At 39.6% G+C, this 24,331-nt stretch overlaps 1 protein-coding gene across 9 annotated transcripts in view; it reads right to left on the bottom strand.

Annotated features, from left to right (window-relative positions):
* The window catches only part of NALCN (sodium leak channel, non-selective), a 657,013-nt gene that overhangs the window by 323,141 nt on the left and 309,541 nt on the right, over positions 1-24,331 (bottom strand). For all 9 annotated transcript variants that reach the window (XM_056555671.1, XM_056555665.1, XM_056555672.1 and 6 more), the window contains one exon: positions 16,511-16,642. In XM_056555671.1, coding sequence (XP_056411646.1) covers positions 16,511-16,642 — 132 coding nt within the window. The remainder of the gene's footprint in view (positions 1-16,510; positions 16,643-24,331) is intronic.

Genomic DNA, 24,331 nt, shown 5'->3' with positions numbered 1-24,331 from the left:
CCCTACTACCTCTACAGCATCCAACACATCTGCTCCTATCACTTAAGTTGCTTTATGTTACTATGTTGTTTATTTCTATGGTGTAGCAGTAGCCTTTGCTTTTGATATAGATGGCCATCTGCCTTTCTAGCCAAAGTGGCCTCCTGCTCCTGATTTGTTTCCTCTCTCTCTGATTACATTGTTTCTATATCTGTACTCCCCTTCATTGTATGTTAGCCTTCATTTACATTGATTAACCTAGACACCATTTTGTCCCATAGTTCATGGCTTCTATTATATGTAGCTTGTGAGCTCCAGCATTATTGCTGATCTTCCATTTCCCCCCATTTGTTGGTGACCGTATTTAGACTTGTTCTCACTGTATTGTTCCCCGGTATACTATGTTATGTTTAGTATCTGCCGTGGCAGTCCATCTGCTGCTAATTTGTTTTGTTTTATTCTGTAATTTCTTCAGCTTCTTTCATTTCAGCTTCTTCCTCTTTTTTGACCATGGGGTCTGTGTCTATTTTCACTGTGACAGGTTTTGGCATCTCTGGGCATTTCTTGGTCCTCCAACCCCATGGCGGAGCTTAATACTGCATCCTTCAATGCAAAGGGGTCAATTGTTCTGGCGAAATTAGTGCAGATTTGACATGCCTTTGATTCTATATCTACAATTGAAAGGTACATATTGCTTGTCTTCAGGAGACCCATTTTAAAGAAAGGTCATTCCCCTGCCCTCAAAAGTAAATATTACCCTGTATGGTTTTGTGCCAACAACCCCACAGTCAGATCTAAGGGAGTAACCGCAGCTATCCAAGTCCCTTGCAGATCACTAATGAGGAAGATGCCAGATAACGCCTTCCCTCCTTATCAAATGGAGGATAAGCATTCACCATCATTAATGCCTAGGACAGAAACCTCCCATTGAGCAGAAGGGTCAACCTAAATTAATTGCCAGCTCAGTTGATCTGGCTCTTCATGTCATCCAGGTAACTGTGGTGCTTTGCAGGGATCTGAATCTGACGATGGATCCTTCTCTATAATTTTAGGGCTCCTCTAATTTCTCCATTTCCCAATTACAATTGTGTGATTACTGGGTACTGCAGCATCCCTTGGACTGGAACTATAGCTTTTTCTGTCCCATGCATGGCTCAGTGTTTTGCTCTCTTCATTTCATTTAACAAATCTTTGCTCTTTGACAGTGTGTGTGCAACTGATTTGTCACAGGCTATTGCTAATTTTAAAGGGGGGTTAGATTGGGGATCAGACTTCCTTTTATCTTCAATGGGAGGCACTTAAATGTGTTCTTTGGGGGGTGTTAATTAACTGTGGTACATGGCTCAAACGAGAAAAAGCCCACACCTTTCAGGCAGCTCTCTTTAAGGTTTCTTCTCTCAAACTGGCACACAAACGCTCTCTCAGCCTGTCCTTTGGGACTTAGAATTAGCCTGACTTGAGATTAAATGCGTCTTGGAAGCTTCATGTGACTGCATCCTTCAGGTGGGCCTGAGTAAATTTATTGATTATGGGAATAAGAGTGGTCACATTCTTGTCGGGCAATATAAAGAAGTATTCCTTAAACTATATCCAGTCTTAAATCCCAGATGTGCTCAATAGCTCATCCCACTGATGAGATCACATTGATATTTCATTCATATTTTTCAGCCCTATACAACCTAAATTTCGCCCCCTTATTAGTTTGATTCCATACAGAGCTTGAAATGATTCTCAAAATGAAGTTGATGCCACAGTTATTATATTTATTGCAAATAATTCCCATTCATATCTTTTCTGTGTTCTGGCACATTTGTGTGGTCCTCTTCCCGCTACAGGATTAATAGGTGCAATGAAGACAATCTTTCTGGCGGAGCTGGGCTGCTGTATTGCAATCCTGTCTGCACCCATGCTGGAATACTTGATCTATTTTATAACACCAAATCTTAACTGTGGTTTTGCCTGGCACAAGAACTTTGCCCTCAGGACTTTTCTGCTCTCCCTTGGACTTGGTATTTCTCTATCCATGATACCCTGCATCTCTCATCCACACGCAACACCCTTGCCACTCTGCATGCCTCTGCCACCAGAAGCTCTTTGGATGATCTGATATAGGAAGAAGGGGTTGTAGATGATCAACCAGAGTTTCCCCCAGGCTTGTGAAAATAGAAAGTAATATTTTAAGTAGCCCTTTCATCATCAAGTATATTACAAATGGAGACATTTATGTAGTAGAATAACATCAGAGACATGCAGGAACAGTATGGGCCCAAAAACATTATATTTCACTGTCAGCATTCATGTGACATGGATATCAAATAGAGCAATGTGCATGGGCCCTTAAAGGGGAACTCTGGCCCTGAGACATCTTATCCCCTATCCAAAGGATAGGGGATAAGATGTCTCACCGCAGGGGTCCTGCTGCTGGGGACCCCCGTCATCTTGTATTCGCCACCCACCTGTTTGAGCTGCACGCCGCGGTGCCAGCTCACAAACAGCTGGGTGGTGACCACAGGGCCGGAGTATCGTGATATCATGACTCCGCCCCTGTGAGACGTCACCCCCCGCCCCCGCTTTGCCAGTCTATGGGAGGGGGCGTGACATCTTATCCTGGAGTACCCCTTTAATGTGATAGTCAGAAATAAAAATAAAGCATTGGTGTGAATCATGTTTCACCCATTAAGGACGCAGCCCTTTTTCACCTTAAGGACTGAGCCCTTTTACGCAATTCTGACCACCGTCGCTTTACGAATTAATAACTCGAAAACACTTTTACCGAATATTCTGATTCTGAGAATGTTTTTTTGTGACATATTCTACTTTATTACCGGCCTCCATCTTCTCTCCACGTTCACCTCGACATTCATCTTGTATTCGCCACCCACCTGTTTGAGCTGCACGCCGCGGTGCCAGCTCACAAACAGCTGGGTGGTGACCACAGGGCCGGAGTATCGTGATGTCATGACTCCGCCCCTGTGAGACGTCACCCCCCGCCCCCGCTATGCCAGTCTATGGGAGGGGGCGTGACATCTTATCCCGGAGTACCCCTTTAATGTGATAGTCAGAAATAAAAATAAAGCATTGGTGTGAATCATGTTTCACCCATTAAGGACGCAGCCCTTTTTCACCTTAAGGACTGAGCCCTTTTACGCAATTCTGACCACCGTCTCTTTACGAATTAATAACTCGAAAACACTTTTACCGAATATTCTGATTCTGAGAATGTTTTTTTGTGACATATTCTACTTTATTACCGGCCTCCATCTTCTCTCCACGTTCACCTCGACATTCAGGGGTGGGCAGAAGGGGGGGTTGCCATGGCAACCCACTGTCCTGCCCTGCCATTGGTCAGAATCAGTTCTGACCAATGGCAGGGGATAGGAGGAGATCGCAGCACTGCGACCTCACTCCTAGCCCTCAGGGCTGTCACTGACCGCTCCGATCATCCCTATTTTCCGGGTGATCGGGTCACCAGAGACCCGATCAACCCGGTATAGCAGGAAATCTCATGTCTGAATTGACATGCAATTTTCTGCAATCGCCGACATTGGGGGGTCTCGGCGATGTGCCGGGATGCTTGCTGAATGATTTCAGCAGTCATTCCGCTCCAGTCCCCAACTGGCTAGCGGCGGTGACCGGAATTTCCACGGGCGTATGCATACGCCCCACGTCGTTAAGGACTCGGGATGCAGGGCGTATGCATACGCCCGGCGTCCTTAAAAGGTTAAGTAAGGCCAATTCACGCCTATTCAGTATTTTGCAAAAAAGCATAAATAAATTAAGACTAGGTCCTAAACAGTCCTATAATTCTTCACTTCCTTCCGTCCACTCATGATTTTGGCTACTATATACGGATCAAATTTTCGATGTGTAAATTAAAAAACACCAGCATTTGTGTTAAAGCATATAAAGATGTTATAGCATATACAGACACAGAAAGTCTTAATTTATGTATACACAGTGTTTTGTTAAGTCATTTTAAATAAGACTTTGCAAGATACAGTAATTGTGTCTTACTTGGCTTTTTAAACATCCGAAAAGGGGTTGTGTAAAGTTCAGCATTTGACACTTTGTGTTATCAGTCAAAGATTAAGAGGATGGCTAGAATAGACATAACATGACAGCTTGTTAGAACAATGTAATATTTGAATAAAGATTCATCTTTTAATGGGAATCTACAGTATGTGCTAATGATATCCATCTGAAGGTCTGCCAAATGCAAAGCTTTGCAAGACTTAAAATGTATATCCATTGTTAAACTCCTCACAAGGGGATGCTGGATTTGTGTAACTAAATATCCTATTAATATAGAGGGTACATAAGAGGAGCTCCTGTAAATTCAGGAACAGCTTTTATCAAAATCTTGCACTGAAAATCCACAACAGATTACAGTATAATAAAAGCTAATGGAATTTTACAAAACTCCTTTCAAATGCAGCAAACAAAACCTGCAGCATACACTACATATTGTAGATTTACTGCAGTTTCCTGCCCTTTATGTCATGGGTTTAACCAGGGAGGACCTCTAACACTTGCAGACCTTGCAGTTGATTCACTGCAGATTTGCTTTACTTTTACAGCAAACATATTATTATAATAAATCTACTTCATTGAAGGGTTTAAGTTTTTGTCCATACATACATATATTACATACATATTGTCAGGTTTAATCATAGGAGTATTCAACTTATATTAGAATATTATTTAATTTCTATTGTAATGCTGACCTCACCTTTTGCCCTCTATTAAAAGGTAGACAAATACAAAAAATTGTTTACAGGAAAGTAAAATACAATGGAAGTGTACTAAGCCCAGATTTCCAAAACCAAATTTGAGACAATGGTCTGTCTACAGTGTTTTTACCAAACAATGAGTCTTGAGAGAAGCAAATACTAGATATTTTTCTATCTTAACTGTGTTAGTTGAGATTTAAACATAATGGCTATTTACTATTCATTTACTATTGCAAACCCGACATGTTTTGTCAGGTTGTGCGCCAGATTCTGTTGCATTGTGCCAGAAATTCTGTCTGCGCCAAAATTTGCGCCAGAATTGAAAAAACCTGACTACCTCTCCATTTTGCTGAGAAAACCCGAAAAAGGGAAAGTGGAAAATGTAGGGAAACCTTAGTAAATACAGTGGAAAATAAATTGCAGGGAATTAAAACCCACAAAGAAACCTACACTCCACTCTTAGTAAATGAGGGCCAATAGGTTTCATATCTACTAACCTGGGGGACTGTAAACAAAAGACATGTCCCTAAGAAGAGTCAGTAAACAAGGTGCAGATTCAAACAGCAAAAGGTGAAATATAGGTTAATATAAATGTCTTCATAAAACCATTCCTTTATATGATCTTATAATATGATCTTTGTAGCATTAATATGCTACCTTTCCCTATTATATAACTGATAGTTATGGCATTATAAGGATTATTCGTATTATTCATTACGTAGAAAAACTGAAGTCGGCACTCACCATGTTCTTCTATCTTCTTTCCTTTATTCAATAATACTCACAAATTACATGTACAGGATGGGAGACGGTGCATTAGGGGGGGGGGGTACCACCAGGCTACAGCACTGTTTCGCTCTTTACAGGCCCGTTGAAGCTCTGTAAAGAGCAAAACAGTGCTGTAGCCTGGTTGTACCCCCCCCCCCCATCTATGCACCATCTCCCGTCCTGTACATGTAATACGTGAGTATTATTGAATGAAGGAAGGAAGATAGAAGAACATGGTGAGTGCCAACTTCAGTTTTTCTACGTAATGAATTGTATCTTTGCACTCCTATTTGTCTGAGCACCACACCGTTCTTCATCATAAGAGTAAGCTGTATTCCAGATAGAGCAACACACCTTCTTCATGCTGACAGTGCCGGGCTAATCCCTCTACAAGAAACATTATTCGTATTATAGAGGAACAACAGTGCTTCAGCTCACCCCAGGTGCGCACGGAAAGGGCGTGGACCTCGCCCAAAATTTGCAGCAAGAAGAGAAAGGAGTCCAGAGTCCGATAACTCAGAGGATGATATTTATTTCACCAGATGGTCATAACAGGAACACAAGGTACAGTGACGCGCTTCGGCCTTACAACAAGGCCTTAGTCATACACAACAGATAGTACAAAAAGACCGATTTTTATACATGTGGGTGGGCGGACATGACACAACGGCACACCTGCAATCACAGGTGGACATGACGTTATGAACCACACCTGCAAATTCTGGTATAACCCGCCCACATGTAAAAACTAGTAGCAAAAGCCACTGCAAAACATATAGAACATTGATAAGAATATCTATAAAATTATATATGATTTACCAAATATAAATGTTTTACATGAAAACAGTGTTAAAAAATACATAGACAAAGCAGTATCTTTATTACAAAAATATGTTAAATATATTAAAAGGAAGAAAGAGGTCGGTATCGTTTATATGTCACAGAAGTCTATCTTCCATAATAATAACAAAAAAGAAAGAAAAAAAACGCATATCCTGAAAACACTCACACTCTTGATTTACATATGTGAGTGTATTGCGGAATTACGCTATTGCACTATAGATATAACAGCTTGAACCATGATGATGTATCAAAAAATTATACTAATGGAAAAAGAGGGGAATATACATGTTGATCAGTCAGATTGAGTTATATGAAAAAACAAATTACCATTATGAATAACCGGAAAAAAAACAATATATAATACAAAAAATAAATTTTATATGGAATTAAAACAAATCTTGACTGAAGAACATGTGAGCACATGGGCAATGACCCGAGAGAGAGGAAAAAAAAAAACCTCAAGAAGTGCATTAATAATGTAAAATCGTGTCCATTCTTTTATTCAAACCCCGTGGATATCTAGTCCCCAACTTCAGGATCCAAAAGATCTCATGGTCCAGAATCTTATGTTTGAGATTGCCACCTCTAGCTGGAACTGTGACTCTTTCGATCCCCTGAAGCCAGAGACTAGAAGTATCACCAGCATGTGCCTCCGCGCAGTGCTTAGATACCATTGAAATATTCCTAGATAGGAAATGTGGTACATCGGAAATGTGCTTCCGAATCCTCATTTTTAGAGAGCTCGTAGTGCACCTGACAAATTATGCACGTGAACAGGTACACAACACCAGTTGTGTTACAATTCACGTACTGTTTGATTGGAAAACTAGCATTATTAACTGTAGATACAAATGTGGTGGAATTTGAAACATAGCTACAGCAGATGCACCTTTTAGCCCCACACTTGAATGATCCAATGTAGGTCAACCAAGTGGGTTTGGTAGGAGCCTTATCCTGGAACAAGCTAGGAGAGAGACGCTGGCCAATAGTGGGTGCTTTCTTAGACACACATATGTGGCCCCCTATCAAAGCTTGTTTGAAATCTGGATCACTGGTTAAGATAGGCATATACTTATTGATGACCTTTTTAATGGTTTGAAACTCTGTGCCATACTGGGTGGAAAACACAACCGGTGAGTTACTTCTATTATGCAACATGACATTTTTATTGTCACTATTACTGTAAATAATATTTCTATCCTCTCCATTGTGTGTTCCACCATGCCTATCAGAGGTAATGCCCATCAAGAGCTTGCGGTCTTTACCGTTGGCAACCGCAAGGGCCTTATCAATGGTCCACTGTGGATAATTTCTTGCTCTAAGACGGTTGCCTATGGAAACAGCCTCCCCACTGAAGTCAACCTCTCAGGTACAATTACGCCGAGCTCTAATAAGCTCATCAGTGGGGAGGTTTTCTATAACATGTCTGGGGTGACAGGAATCAGCATGCAGGATAGAATTCACTGCAGTATTTTTTCTATAGGTAGATGTTATAACCTGGCCGGTTTCTCTGTCACCCCACAGACGCAAATCCAGAAAGTTAATAATTTATTTCTCGACAGTCACAGTGAATTTTAAGTTCAACTCATTCTGGTTAAGATATTCTGTAAAGTCCTGTATGGCCGCTACATTGGATCCCCAAATAAAGAGGAGATTGTCAATGTAGCGGCCATACCAGATCAGGGCGGGACTGTGGGGATTATTGGGGGCAAAGAGAATCCCCCTCTCCCACCAACACATATATATGTTGGCGAGGGAGGGGGAGAACTTCGCCCCCATCGAAGCCCCGGTGGTCTGCAGGAAAAACATGCCATTGAACATAAAAAAGTTATGTTTTAACAAATAATCTACTACCAATAGCATGTATTCCCGGAGATCACCGGGGTATCGAGAATAGGTTTCCAGAAACCAGGATAAGGCTGATAAAGCAAGATGATGTGGTATGACCGAGTACAGTGAGGTGACGTCAGCTGTCACCAACATGTACCTATTTTCCCACTGGATAGGGTCCAACATTTCTAACACGTTTCGTGTCCCTGATGTAACCTGGGAAAGTAGGAATAAGTGGTTGCAAAAGTGAGTCAACCCACTCACACAAACGTTCATTGATAGAAGATATCCCCGCCACAATCGGCCTAAGGGGAGGGGGAAATACCCCCTTGTGTACTTCGGGCAGCGAATGGAATATAGGTATCACAGGGCTATCAATAATTAAATATTTAGCAATACTTTCTGTAATATATCCATTCACTACCCCCAGATGCACAAGGGAGTCTAAGATCTTCCTAAATTTCGGAGTCGGGTCACTTGGAAGGGGTCTATACGTGTTAAGATCATTTAGCATCTCCATATTTAATTTGCTATAAAGACCTCTATCCAATATGACCACCGCTCCTCCCTTATCTGCTTGTCTTATGACTATGCTGTCCATGTTTTCCAGTTCCTTCAGAGCATTCCTTTCTTTAAATGATAGATTAAATATTTATGTTAGACACATCCGGTACAATAACATCACTAGTATGAGTATTAATGACATCAGAGACAACATTCTTCTCAATATTGACAAAATGCTTACGTAAAGTGATGTTACGAACAAAACGATTAAAATCAAGTAAAGTCCGGAATAAATCAAATCTACAAGTGGGGGCAAAAGAAAGTCCACGGGACAAAAATTCAAGTTGTGCACAAGAAAGAATGGTGGCAGATAAATTGAAAATGGGAATGGAAGTTTTTACCTCTTCTGGTTGTGCTCCATTTGCCTGGTTTGAACGATGTTTTCTGCCGACACAGCGTTTTTTAACGCTTTATTCTGGATCTTCATCCTGTGCGGTGCCGGCAGAGGCGAAGAAGCAGCATTTGGGGTCACAGTCCCAGTTTGAGATCCCAGATCACTAGTATCATCCATTCCACTTGATTCGACAGAGGAAAAACTGACTCTCAGATCCTTCTTATTCAGCGATTTGTTGTGTTTTTTATATGCGGTTTTCTTGCCCTGTTTCTCCAAGATCGACCTGGGAGTGATGTTATTCCCGGTGTTGGGCCAGATGAAAACGGAGTTAGTTTTATAGTCCTCCAAATCCCGTAAGAATTTTCTTTGTTTTACATCTGCGATTGAGGACTCCGCTTTCTTTATCTGTTCCGTGATCTTTGTATTATATTCCAAATAAATAGGGTTCTGTTCATGCTGTTCCAAGGAGGATTTGATGGTGGAAATGTTTTCATTAACCTCTGCAAGTACTTTTTCTTCGTACTGTATTATTAGTTTAATAAACTTCAATGAAGAATCAGCTAGCAGAAGTTCCCACTCTTGCTTAAACTGCTGACAAAAGACGGTAGTGGGGAATTTTTTGATTCTTAGTCCCCTGGGAATCATTCAAGTAAGTATCTGGATCATTCAAATGTGGATCATGTAAAGCGTGCAAATACATGCGTGTTTCCAAAGAATTCCTCAGTCCTAGCACTAATAAGATGTATAAGTGCTATGACTATGCGAACTGCAAAACAAGTAAAGTCATCTACTTGGCTACTTGTCCCTGTCCCTTAAGCTATGTTGGCAAGACCATGAGGGAGGTAAGGCGTAGGGTACTCGAACACATGAGTGACATCAGACATAAGAGGGAAAAACCGTTGTCGCTTCATATGCTTAGGCATCATGCGGACACCCCCTTTAATTTGGATTTCCAAGTCATTGAAGTTCTCAAACCCGACATTAGGGGTGGTGACCTGGACAAAAGACTATTACAAGCCGAAACACGCTGGATATACCGGCTAAAGACTACCACCCCCTATGGTCTTAATGACCAATTATCTTTTTGCCCTTTCATTTGATGTGATTATGGACATTTTTTTTTATATTACAATTCTCCCATCTTGTGTAATATATCTTCTGACTGATGTAAGTGTCTTCACTCACCTGCCATTTATCTAGTTATTTAATTATTTATTCATTTATTTATGATTATACATCCATCGTTTAGTTTATCTTATGCTTACCATTCTTAGATTGTACTTACCCTATTTCATTAGCATTTCCACATTGGCCCAGTTTATATACATCTATAATTTTCTAAATGTACATTATCCTTAGCTATGAGTTAAGATTTCAGTCTCCTATACGTCCCATTCTTTTATTTATTTTTCTGACATCCACATAGGGCGCATGCGCGGGGTGAATCGCATCACATCCAAGCCTCGTTTTGGGGTTTGTCTATCCACTCATGCGCCGATTGAAGCGCATTGCGTTCCATTGACTCCGGACATGCGCAGATACATATCTCCTGTCACTTCCGCTTCCGGTCCCGCGGCTTTTTAATCAGATTCGCGGCGTTCAATGTTGACGCCGCGCACTGAGTCCACACATGGGACACCGGGGATTGGGTGAGTGCATTGTGGCTGCATTGCCTTGCATACATCATGTGACCTACACCTTTGGTAACTATATACCCCTTATATTATATTATTCCATTGCAGGAGTTATCGTCTCCTCTGGAGCCTCCACATTAGGGAGGTGATACCAGGTTCTCTCATTACCTTATTCATCTTGTATCCTGGACTGCCTGATACTCTAAACATCCTACATTAGGGTAGGCAATATATATATTATACTACATTTGTTTGTATTATTGGGGCTATATTGATATGGCAATAATAACACCTGTTGGTCATATGGTGTTTTATTTTATATTTTTGGTTTTATCTCTAGTACTCTGCTGGAAGTGTTTCTAATCCATCTATAAATCCACCTCTTTCTGTCCTGACGCTGTATATTATCTGGTCAGGGGGTAAGCTCTTTCTTGTTTTTGCCTATATTGGCTTATGCTCATGTCCACATAATTTAGATAGTTATATTCTGTTTTTGCCTTTATCTTTATAGTACCTTCGGCCCAACATTTTGTACTATTATATTTGGTGTGTCACACCAGTCATCAGTTTTTAGCCTATTACCATCATATATGGGTAAGACTGGCTCATTATCTGTTTTGGTGTCATCTTTGGTTTTCTTTACCTAAGTTAACTTTGATGTATTTATTTATCAGGTTCTAGCACATTCATTAACATAGGGTGTGGCAAACAGTGATCCCTGTGGCACTATATCTATAATACGATGCTGGGCTATTTCATATCTACCCAATTACTCTTGGAGGTATATATTATTAATATTTTTTATACTTTATACTTCATGCATTTGATATTTTTGTTAAAATATGGAACTCTGACAGGTGGTCTTGTGATCTTATTTTTACAGTACTTACTTTGGACAAGGGACATATTCTTCATCTACTCATAGTACAATTAAGGATCCACATTTCTTCCATTGTGGCCAGTGTGGGATGATTTATCTACTTCTCATACATCTATCTATCATTACTCAGTATCAATGTGCGGTTACTATACCTTTGTATCACGTGTGCTTCACTTGTTTGTTTACCACTTTTTTATAGAGTTTTTTTGATTATTATTTGTGATATGTTGACTGCTCCCCTGAGCCCTGATGAACCCCTAACTATAAGTAAGGGTGAAACGCGTAGGTCATTAGGAGTAAGAATATACACATATTAAGTCATTGCATTGTTCATTTTTCATGTTTATGTGACTTATATTATCCCTACTCCCTGTCCACACTTATTGTAGTGAGGGCAAGGGGTTAGACTAGGTAGGGTTGGTTAGGTCAGGTTCTTCACCTGTACCCCAAACCCCCTCCCTTGGTCTGTTGTTCATTATTCAGTGCTATATCTGATACCTTTCTGAGCACTGTATCGTGAGGCATTGTTTTTCTTATTATCTTTATTAATAAAATTATACATTTTTTAGCTTAATGCGTTCTTTGTGGCCTCATTGGTAGATTTTAGTAGCGTTATTATTTTGGTAAATTGTCTCCAAGGGCATATATATTACTGGCTGAAGGACCATACATCTCCTTTTTTCTGATTTTCCCTGGGAATCATTGTTTGATCCACATAATTTTTTAACGTGGTCATATCCCACCAAATCTTAGTTTCAGACAGCATAGCTTCCTCCAATTCTCGGAGTGCAATATTGAGGTCAAGTGTTTCCTGAGTGTCCGTACTGGTGGCATTAAAAATGCAGTGCATGCGTTCCTCACGAGTTAAATTCCCGTTTTGAAGAGCTTCACCTCCACCCGTGGCCATATTGAACAATGCAAGTCCAGTGCCGTATATCACCGGGGGATAGGTAAATAAAGCTTTGGGAACTGGGGGAGCGCGAGGCTGGTCCACAGAGGTGCGCACGGACAGGGCGTGGACCTCGCCCAAAATTTGCAGCAAGAAGAGAAAGGAGTCCAGACTCCGATAACTCAGATGATGATATTTATTTCACCAGATGGTCATAACAGGAACACAAGGTACAGTGACACGTTTCGGCCTTACAACAAGGCCTTAGTCATACACAACAAATAGTACAAAAAGACCGATTTTTATACATGTGGGTGGGCGGACATGACGCAACGGCACACCTGCAATCACAGGTGGACATGACGTCATGAACCACACCTGCAAATTCTGGTATAACCCGCCCACATGTAATAACTAGTAGCAACCGCCACTGCAAAACATATAGAACATTGATAATTCGTATTATGTATAGCTAAGTAACTAAATGCTGTGTTCAATTGTCTAAATAATGTATGGGATGTACAATCATATAATTTGAGTTCCCTGAAAGATTAAATCAGGAAAATTATTATCTTAGGTTAGATGGACAAGGATATTATATTATATAAATGGTAGATATAGGCATATATATCCAAACAATATATTTCATAATTTGTTATGGTAGTATCCAATAGTAGTGTTATATATCACAGTATAATATTTAGTTTTATATATATATATTTATATATATATATATATATATATATATATATATATATTTATTTTAGACATATTAAGATACTGGCCATGTAGATTGAATACACATGTGGATACCACTTTAAGGCTACGTTTCCACTTGGGTTTTTTCCTGCCAGTTTTTGGAAAAATGCCACATCAGCAGTTTTTGAGCCAAAGTCAGAAGTGGATCCATGAGGGAGGAGAAGTGTAAGTCCTTCCTTTGTATGTCCTATTCTTGTTGAATACACTTCTGGCTTTGGCTCAAAAACTGCAGTGGCAGTTTTCCAAAAACTGCCAGAGAAAAAAACCAAGTGGAAACTTAGCCTTATACATAATATTCATCTATTTCCAGTCATCTATTTGAGATTTAAATATGTGGATATTATTCTGATCTAATTGGACAGGGACATCAAATAGTTATATTAAATAGATTGCATAAATATTATAGTCACATGACATACCTATACTCAGGTTATAGAAAATATGTTTTTTCTTCAAGTCAATACCCTGTCACAGACTGCCCCCTATAGTTAACCCTAGGAATAGCATAAGTGAAATTGTAAGGTTAATTACATAGTCACACCCACCAGATGACACCATATTTAATGAGGGCAGGCTTTAGATAAAGAAAGGTTTAAAAACCTGTGGAGTAAGTGCTTGGGTGAATCCTGATCAGCCTATCAATCAGACACCACATCAGGGAGACCAGACTTGATCCAAAGAGATGACCTTCCTAAAGACCCTGCATATTGTCTGCATTCCTGAACCTACTAGGCCCAGATTTCTGGTAAAGTATAACTTTGATCACCTGTAGTAAGGGTTTTAATTAACTGGCTTGATATTTAGTCCTTCCTGCCTTATTGCGGAGGTGTAGTGTTAAAGGTGCTACGTCATTATTTAGTGCTATTCAGTAAAGATGCATATTACCGAATATTTTATCTAAATGGACTCAGAAGAAAATCTCTGCCATGGAATTCATATTCTGGGGAGTTCATATCAAGCCAGGTAATTTGGGATACTATACTACCAGATATCTGATATTTGTTAAAGTCTGAGCAGAGCAAATAGTTGTGTGTATAATTCCATTAAAGGGGTATTCTGGCTTTATACATCTTATCCCCTATCCAAAGGATAGTGGATAAGATGTATAATCCCAGGGGTCCCGCCACTCGGGACCCCCACGATCTCGGTGCAGCCCCCGGCATTCTATGCCGGGCGCTGACTCCAAGACAGGGACGTGACGCCACGGCCACGCCCCCTTGTGACATCACACCACACCCTCTCCCATAGACCTGAATAGAGGTGGCGTAGCATGACGTCACTAGGGGTGTGGACATGATGCCATATCCCTGTCTCTGAGGCAGTGCCCGGCACAGAATGCAGGAGGCTGCACCGAGATTGCGGGGGTCCCCAGCGACGGGACCCCTGCGATCATACATCTTATCCCCTTTGGATAGGGGATAAGATGTATAATGCCAGAATACCCCTTTAATTGTGGAGTATTACAAGGCATATTTGTTACCTAAAGCTCTGCAACAACTATCAGTTTAATAGGATGAATAGAATGCTCAAGTTTTTATGGAAGTTCCATACAGATGGATGATTTGTTCAAATTTCTGCAATGAAATCTGCAGCATATGAAACTATTATTTAATTATTATTAGTGTATTTTTTATTTTAAAGATATATCACTGATTTTACTGAATACTTTCATGTATGTATATCTGTGGTAACTACTTTAGGTTTTAGAAGATCATGTTTAGTATGTCCTTACGTGAAAGAGCTTAACAGCCATATTAAAGAATTCCATTTTGAACAATTCCACAATACATTATCATTATTAGATTGTTATCCTCCTTCTCACAGGAGATTCACTTAAAGTGATTGTCCTTTCTGCACAATCAGTTTCTAAATGCTGCAATGTGCAGTGATAACCAGGAGTTCACCATTCTAATACAATTCATAATGCAATTCTGTAATATAATTAAGGAGGTCCCAAACCATGGTAACATAAGCATAACTGTTTAAGGCTCTTTACAGGGGTACTCTGCTGAAAACATCTTATCTCCTATCCAAATGAAAGGAAATAAGAGGATTTCAACAGAGTACCCCTTCAAGTCTGATCAAGGGACTAGAAGAGCAGTGTGTCTCCTTAAGATTGTGGCCAAACTGGCCAATAAGAGTCTAACATACCCTGCAATGCTACATATAAATAATATGCAAAGTAGCTCATTTCAAGAAGGAAAAGAACTTGCTTTACAGTGCCACCTACTGAAGCTGGGTTTCCTTACAATCAATGTCTGACCCTAAAGAGCCTTAAAAAAATAATTGGGGATTATGTCCTAAGTCAAAATCTCCTCCAAAAAGAGATGGTAAACCATCTGAAGGTTTACTCCCCCTTTTGAAAGAGATTTTGGATTGGCATATCATTCTCAATCACATTTTAATGCTCTTTAAGGTTTAGTCATTAATTGTAAGGGAAGCTACCTCCAGTAGGTGGCACTGTAGAGCAAATATACGATCAGCAAACCTTAGTTACAAAAAATTACACTATATAAGTACAGTGTAGTATAATATATATATATATATATATATATATATATATATATATATAAACTTGACTTGTTGTCCAGGCATGTCAACCTGCTGCGATCGTGAGTTAGACAGGGTAAAGTGTATGTTAGCGCATAAACTATAATGCAGTGCATCAGTTGGTTAGCTCAGTTATAACTCATGATCCCAGTGGGTCTCAGGACTAAGACCCAGTGTTATCTAATGTTTGATGTCTGGACAAGAAGTTAAAAGTTTATTTAAATGAAAGTAACGCTTTCAGATCACATGTGCTTTTACATTTTTTGTAGCTTTTCATGGGATCAGCAATCTAGGTTTTTTAATTGATTATGGGAAAAAAGCATCCATGTCAAAACAAGAACTTTCATGCATGAAGGACTGTGGTGACTAATGTTTGAATGAAATCAGGAAATAAAATGAGGTTCTTTGGTAATTATGCTTAATATAACCCTGTTCTTACATGATGTGCCATTTAAGGTTTGAGAAATGTTATATAAGTGTTCCTGTCGGTTGCACTCTTGATGATAATAAGCAGCTTAGCAACCATCATGGATTGCCTACAGAGGTTCCACTCAAGCATCAGCTCATTACCACTGACATTTTCTTACAGTAATCTAGCTTCTGGATTATTGGCTGACAGCCTTTATTCATTGTCAGACAAAAGAATTTGAACATGTTGGGAATATGTTGCTGGGAAACTTGAATTAAAAAATTTACAGTATATTGAAGGGTAACTACATAACTGCCTGAAATGCTAATTTTTATACCCACCTCGGCAAGATAGAACTCATCGTATTGTCTTTTAAAATTCTCCCCTTTGTAGTAGTTGCTGGCAGCGACAATTACATCCACGGCAACCATGCTTAGTATAAACATGTGGAAGATGGACGATCTCATCATATTCTGCACATGGACAAACACGAGACAAAAAAAAAAAATCCTCAGAATTACATTTTGGATTCTACATTTCCTTCCACACATAATGTTCAGAAATGGAATGCTCACATTTTGCTGGTGTCCCATAAATGAATAGATTTTTCTTGTTATAAATATGTAACAATCAGCAGTAATTTTACAAATGGTATATGGTGTTCATGCAAATTGCAATCAGCATGGCTTTTAACTGTACATCAAGCGTGCTTGTGTAAGTGGAAAAGACAGGTTTAATGGGGAAGAGAATTAAAGAAATCCTTTATCTGGTGAACAGAATTTGTCATTTTGTCACACTAAAAGCATTGTTAATTCTACAAAGGATGCAGCAAAGCATTATCTGCCATGCTTGACATTAAAGGGCAACGTGCTAATTATAGTAAATTACTGTCAATACTTGTTTGTACTGCATTGTATATGACATTTTTCTATTCATATCTCAACATTTAATAACCAAAGTGAGAAAAAAATTCAGGATAGAAAGGTACCAGTACCCGATAAGGCATGGAACGTGATGGTACATGACCTATTCCACAAAAGCAAACAACCTTCAGGTACTATAGAAGGGAATGTCTTAGATCAGAGCTAATCCCACTGAAACATGTCTTTAAAATAAAATAGTTTCTAGTTAACATTCCTGGAAGGTCAAGTCAGTGCTTTCACATGGAATGAACTAATGTAATTTAACATTGCTAAAATAATAAAGTGTTACGTTTACTGTATCTAATGTTACATCTCCTCCAACCCACTGACCCAGACTGTACAAAACACTTAAAGATTAACAGTAGTGACTCACAGTGTGAGATGTAATGGACAAATCCACCATTACATAAATTGGGCTTCTAGAAATGATAATAAATATTTAAAGGGGTACTCCACTGGAAAACATTTTCTTTTAAATCAACTCGTGCCAGAAACAGATTTGCAAATTACTTCTATAAAAAAAAATCCCAATCCTTCAAGGACTTATCAGCTGCTGTATAATACACAGGATGTTCTTTTCTTTTTGAATTTCCTTTCTGTCTGACCACAGTGCTCTCTGCTGACACCTCTGTCCACGTCAGGAACTGTTCAGAGCAAAAGAAGTTTGCTATAGGGATTTGCTCCTGCTATATAAAGTTCCTGACATTGACAGAGGTGTCAGCAGAGAGCGCTTGTGGTCAGGCAGAAAGGAAGTTAAAATTGAAAAGAACTTCCTGTGTATTATACCGCAGCTGATAAGTGCTGGAAGGATTGGGATTTTTTAATAGAAGTAATTTAATAATCTGTTTAACTTTCTGGCACCATTTGATTTAGAAGAAAATGTTTTCCAGTGGAGTAATCCTTTAAGGAAAAGAGGATCTAACTCAGGAAGACGTGACGTTTTGTCTCAATTCCATTACATTTCGCTACAGTTATTCTTCTCATAAATTATATTCTATGGCAGATTTAGCTAAGGATGGTCTTCGTATGTTAATAGGTCATCACTTTTTCACATTATCACTTCTCAATGGTCATCAGATTTTTCATCCAAAGAAATAATAGCTTCCTTTTTTTTAATTAAAGAAGGAATTGGATTTCATTTGCTATGACCCTTTCCGCATACCAGACTGACTGCTTGATCTGATTATTGCAAGAAACACCACAAATGGTTTAGGGATTTGATGCATCTAGCAAATACTGCGACTGCCATATGTGGACTAAACACTCTCACAAGAGGTGGCCAATTTTACCAGCTAAATCTTATGGCTGTTGGCGACCACAAGAGGATGTAGTCCCCTCTGCATGCAGCAGTCACATCTGGTAAACCTGGTCTTCATTGCATAAATAGAATCTAAGCACCTTGGTTGAAGCTTTTTCAACCGCACTGACTTTATCATTTGAAATTTCTTATTCACACATTCATGTTTTGCACTGCAGGTGAACCCTAAAGTGTGTATGGCGCTTTAATAAACTTTTGACATATCCTAAAGACATGTCAAGAGTTTTGATTGATTGAATACTCAGACCCATATTGATATCTACAAATAGCTTAACCCCTTAAGGACCACGGGTTTTTCCGTTTTTGCACTTTCATTTTTTCCTCCTCACCTTTTAAAAATCATAAATTTTTCACCTAAAAATCCATATGATGGCTTATTTTTACGCCACCAATTCTACTTTGCAGTGACTTCAATCATTTTACCCAAAAATCTACGGCGAAATGAAAAAAAAATTCATTGTGCGACGAAATTGAAGAAAAAATGCCATTTTGTAAATTTTGTGGGCTTCCGCTTCTACGCACTAAATTTTTCGGTAAAAATGATACCTTATCTTTATTCTGTAGGTCCATACGATTAAAATGATACCCTACTTATGTAGGTTTGATTTTGTCGTACTTTTGGAAAAAATCATAACTACATGCAGAAAAATTTATACGTTTAAAATTGTCATATTCTGACCCCTATAACTTTTTTTTATTTTACCGCGTATGGGGCAGTATGAGGGCTCAGTTTTTGTGCCGTGATCTGAAGTTTTTAGCGGTACCATTTTTGTATTGATCAGACTTTTTGATCGCTTTTTATTCATTTTTTCATGATATAAAAAGTGACCAAAAATACGTTATTTTGGACTTTGGAAATTTTTTGCGCGTACGCCATTGACTGTGCGGTTTAATTCATGATATATTTTTATAGTTCGGACATTTACGCACGTGGCGATACCACATATGTTTATATTTATTTTTATTTACATGTTTTTTTTTATGGGAAAAGGAGGGTGATTTGGACTTTTATTAGGGAAAGGGTTCAATCACATTTATTAACTTTTTTTTTTTACACTTTTTTTGCAGTGTTATAGCTCCCATATAACTATAACACTGCACACACTGATCTTATACACAGTTCAATGCAAAGCCATAGCTTTGCATTGATCAGTGTTATCGGCGGTCTATTGCTCAAGCCTGCATCTCAGGCTTGGAGCAATCAATCGCTGAAGGGACACGCCAGAGGAAGGTAAGAGGACCTCCACTTGTGTCCCAGCTGATCGAGACACCGCATTTTCACTGCAGTCGTCCCGATCAGCCCCACTGAGCAGCCGGGCAGCTTTCACTTTCGTTTTAGAAGCAGCGTTCAACTTTGAACGCTGCGTCTAAAGGGTTAATAGCTGCCGTGCACTATTAGCCCCAGCTTCAGTTACATGCCGGGACCAACTCGATATGACCGCGTGACCCCACGTTATATCGCGGGAGCCGGCCAAGGACGTAAATATACGTCCTTGGTCATTAAGGGGTTAAAGAGGTACTCTGGTGGAAAACTATTATTTTTAAATCTACTGATGTCAGAAAGTTAAACAGATTTGTAAATTACTTCTATCTAAAAATACGCTCCAGAGGAAGTTCTTTTCTTTTTAATTTCTCTCTGACCACAGTGCTCTCTGCTGACACCTCTATCCATGTCAGGAACTGTCCAAAGTAGGAGCAAAGCCCCATAGCAAACCTCTCCTGCTCCAGACAGTTCCTGACATGGACAGAGGTGTCAGCAGAGAGCACTGTGGTAAGACAGAAAAGAAATTAAAAAAAAAAAGTATACAGGAGCTGATAAGTACTGGAAGATTTTTAAATAGAAGTAATTTACAAATCTGTTTAACTTTCTGGTACCAGTTGATTTAAAAAAAAAAAAAAATGTTTTCCACCGGAGTACCCCTTTAAAGAGAAGCGCACAGCTGAGCGAGACAATCCTATAGACATTAGGAGACCCGCTATATCTTTTTATATGTCTCAATCACAGTGTCCATTTACCTGACAGTGCCCATTTAACCATGTATTGAACATTAACATAAATCCTAACAGATGTACTAAATAAAAGTGGTTTGTCCAAGTGACCTTAAATGGGCATCGTCAGTGATATTATTTTTTTTGCATATGATACAGCAGGTAAAATATTTGTTATTTACTCCCTGTAAAAAAAAAAAATTTATGTCGCTTTCATGGCCTTATAAATCTTTCCACTAGGGGTCATCCCTTCTGGTCCAGACTGTATGCCAGTCTGTATGTCAAAAGCATAGACTTTGGTCTCCTGCTGGACTGGCAGAAGACCAAACTCAGGAAGTGCTGTCTGGCTACAGGCGAGTGCTATTCACTGCCTATGGCCAGGCAGCACTTCCTGAGTTTGGTGTCCTGCCAGGAGACCAAAGTCTGTGCTTTTGAGCAGACGGAATGCAGTCGAGACAAGAAGGGATACCCAGAGTGGCCAGATTTACAAGGCCATGAAGGTGACATAAAAATATTTTTTTTTTACAGGGAGTATATTACAAATCTTACTTACTTTAACCTGCTGTTATATGCAAAAAAAAATAAAAAATAAGTTTAACCCCTTAACGACGGAGGACGTATATTTACGTCCTGCGCCGACTCTCGCGATATGAAGCTGGATCGCGCCGCGATCCCGCATCATATCGCGTCGGTCCAGGTGCTCATCAACGCCGATGTGCGGCGATGTGCGGTATTAACCTTTTAGAAGCGGCGGTCAAAGCTGACCGCCGCTTCTAAAGTGAAAGTGAAAGTGACCCGGCTGCTCAGTCGGGCTGTTCGGGACAGCCGCGGTGAAATCGCGGCGTCCCGAACAGCTGACCGGACACCGGGAGGGCCCTTACCTGCCTCCTCGGTGTCCGATCGGCGAATGACTGCTCCGTGCCTGAGATCCAGGCAGGAGCAGTCAAGCGCCGATAACACTGATCACAGGCGTGTTAATACACGCCTGTGATCTGTGTAGAAGATCAGTGTGTGCAGTGTTATAGGTCCCTATGGGACCTATAACACTGCAAAAAAGAAAAGTTAAAAAAAGTGTTAATAAAGGTCATTTAACCCCTTCCCTAATAAAAGTTTGAATCACCCCCCTTTTCCCATAAAAAAAATAAAACAGTGTAAAAAAAAAAAAAAATAAACATATGTGGTATCGCCGCGTGCGTAAATGTCCAAACTATAAAAATATATCATTAATTAAACCGCACAGTCAATGGAGTACGCGCAAAAAAATTCCAAAGTCCAAAAAAGCGTATTTTGGTCACTTTTTATACCATTAAAAAATGAATAAAAAGTGATCAAAAAGTCCGATCAAAACAAAAATCATACCGATAAAAACTTCAGATCCCGGCCCAAAAAATGAGTCCTCATACCGCCCTGTATGTGGAAAAATAAAAAAGTTATAGGGGTCAGAAGATGACATTTTTAAACGTATAAATTTTCCTGCATGTAGTTATGATTTTTTCCAGAAGTACGACAAAATCAAACCTATATAAGTAGGGGATCATTTTAACCGTATGGACCTACAGAATAATGATAAGGTGTCATTTTTACCGAAATATGCACTGCGTAGAAACGGAAGCCCTCAAAATTTACAAAATGGCGTTTTTTCTTCGATTTTGTCGCACAATGATTTTTTTTTCCGTTTCGCCATGCATTTTTGGGTAAAATGACTAATGTCACTGCAAAGTAGAATTGGCGACGCAAAAAATAAGCCATAATATGGATTTTTAGGTGGAAAATTGAAAGGGTTATGATTTTTAAAAATTAAGGAGGAAAAAATGAAAGTGCAAAAACGGAAAAACCCTGAGTCTTTAAGGGGTTTATGACAGTGCCCATTTAAGTTCACTGTGTGTGTGTGTATGTACTAGTCTGTAGTAGTATTGTTGCCTTGGACATTGTTAAACCTAAATTTATCTCTGTAGTAAATAATAATTCATTTTTATTTCCCTAAAACCTTAACAGGGCAAATGCAGGATATATGTTTGATTAACTTTTATACTGTATTATAACTTTTCCACTACCAGCATTTCCCCATGACAGCTCTTCTATCTTTAAATGAATACTTTAAAAGTAATACTGGCAAGAAATGTTAAATGAGTAAAATAAGTAAAACGTGAAATGTAAATGATGTAAGATATAAAACAAAAAAAATTGTATTCCAATTTTCAGACATACACTAAAAAAAAGTTGGCAAAGTCTTTCTAAAGTATAAGAAATGTGTAAAATCACAAGTACACTACTGTTGACCATTCTTGTCAAATTCTCTGACGTGAAAAAAACAAACACATTTGTTGATTCCTACTGTATGTGTGAAGACTGTGCATATGAAGTTTACCTACTTTCCTCTGGTGGAATTCCCAGACAAGACGGCTTGACATTTAAATATTTTGCAATGTGTCCTAATTTTTTTTTTTGTTGCAAGAATGCTTTCTCAAGTTTGACACTATCTGACAGAAGTAAGGTTTGGTGCAGACTTCGGCTTTGTTTGCACAGTTAAATGTGCAAAAACTTTTTTTTTTTTGTACTAAAACATATTTCTAATATACTGAATTTTTTTTTTTTGTAATTAAAACACTTTATTTTGATTTTGAAATCTGGCCACAAGGGGTCTCCCTCATAGTGGCTGGCTGCAGCCTGCTGTGACGTCACAGATGAATTCTGGTCGGGCATCGGTTTGAATTCAGTCAGGCTGTGCTCGCTCCCTGGCTGTCAATAATACAGGCGGGAGCGAGCACTTTGAACAAAGAGGATGCGCGCAGGCTCCCTGACCTCGCACGCAGCCCCGACTCCCGGTGTGAGGTGGAATTTAATGCGCTACTGCTGCTAAGCAGTGCTGCGCTAGGACTGCCCTGCACTTTAGTCTTTTTTGGGCGGGCGGAGGGGGGGGGGTGTAGCGGGTTGCGCGGCGGGGTTCGGGGGAGCAGGATGTGCAGCAGCTGGGGCCATTGCCGTAACACAGATACTGTTTTCACCACAGCGTGCCTCCAGTTGTTTCCCCACTACAACTCCCAGCATGCCCTTACAGTCAATAGATGTCAGGGCAAGCTGAGAGTTGTAGTGGTGAAACAGCTGGAGGTACACTGTATAGGTGAACTAAGGGCGGAAGTCGCCCCCCCCCAGCAGGCATCAGTGACGTCTCGCTTGCTAGGGAAGTCTGCCTGGTAAGTGAGCACACTACCAGGCAGACAAAAAAGCATTTTTAATATAGTAAAAAAAATGTATATAAAGGCAGTGAGGGGGTTAGGGATAGATGGGCAATAGGAAGGGACTGGAAAAAAAAAAGGATGGTGGGAGCTACTCTTTAAGATTTTGTTAATTTGGATTACGAGGCTCATTTTAGATAAACATGCATACAGATGTTTGTATGAGTGCATTCACTATCATAATCGTTAAATGCTAAAACGGTCAGAGAAAAAACGAAATTAGCATTTCTGTCTACAGCAATCTATCCAATACCAGCTTTAAAGTTTTTAGCCTCAGGGTGTGTCTGTAAACTTTGTGGCTACTGCTTGTAGCCAAAGCCATGCCCACACAACTCTGCCAATGGCCACACAACTCTGCCATTGACTGCCCCACGCAAGCGTGATTTTGTGCAGGCGGTAGCCACTTTATGATATGACATACCCTCAGTATGCGTGGAATTGAGACAATGAAAATTAGTCAGGAAGGACACCTTTTTTCTTTGTTTTTATACCTGAAGACCAAAATCTACAATGTTATTAAATAAACTGTGATTACTAGCTGCACACCATACTTATTCATTCACAGACTGACCAAAATCCAGTAACTTGCTAACTGGTTTGCAGACTAAGACCCTTATTAGAAGACCCAAGCTGAACTGTACATAAGCCCTGATCTCATAGATCGGGGGTCATTTACAGAGCTTATTACACAGCTGG

Source organism: Hyla sarda, chromosome 2 (genome assembly GCF_029499605.1).
Source record: "Hyla sarda isolate aHylSar1 chromosome 2, aHylSar1.hap1, whole genome shotgun sequence".
Taxonomy (NCBI): Eukaryota; Metazoa; Chordata; class Amphibia; order Anura; family Hylidae; genus Hyla; species Hyla sarda.
Note: the sequence above shows the minus strand (reverse complement) of the source record. Positions and strands in the feature narration are given on the sequence as shown.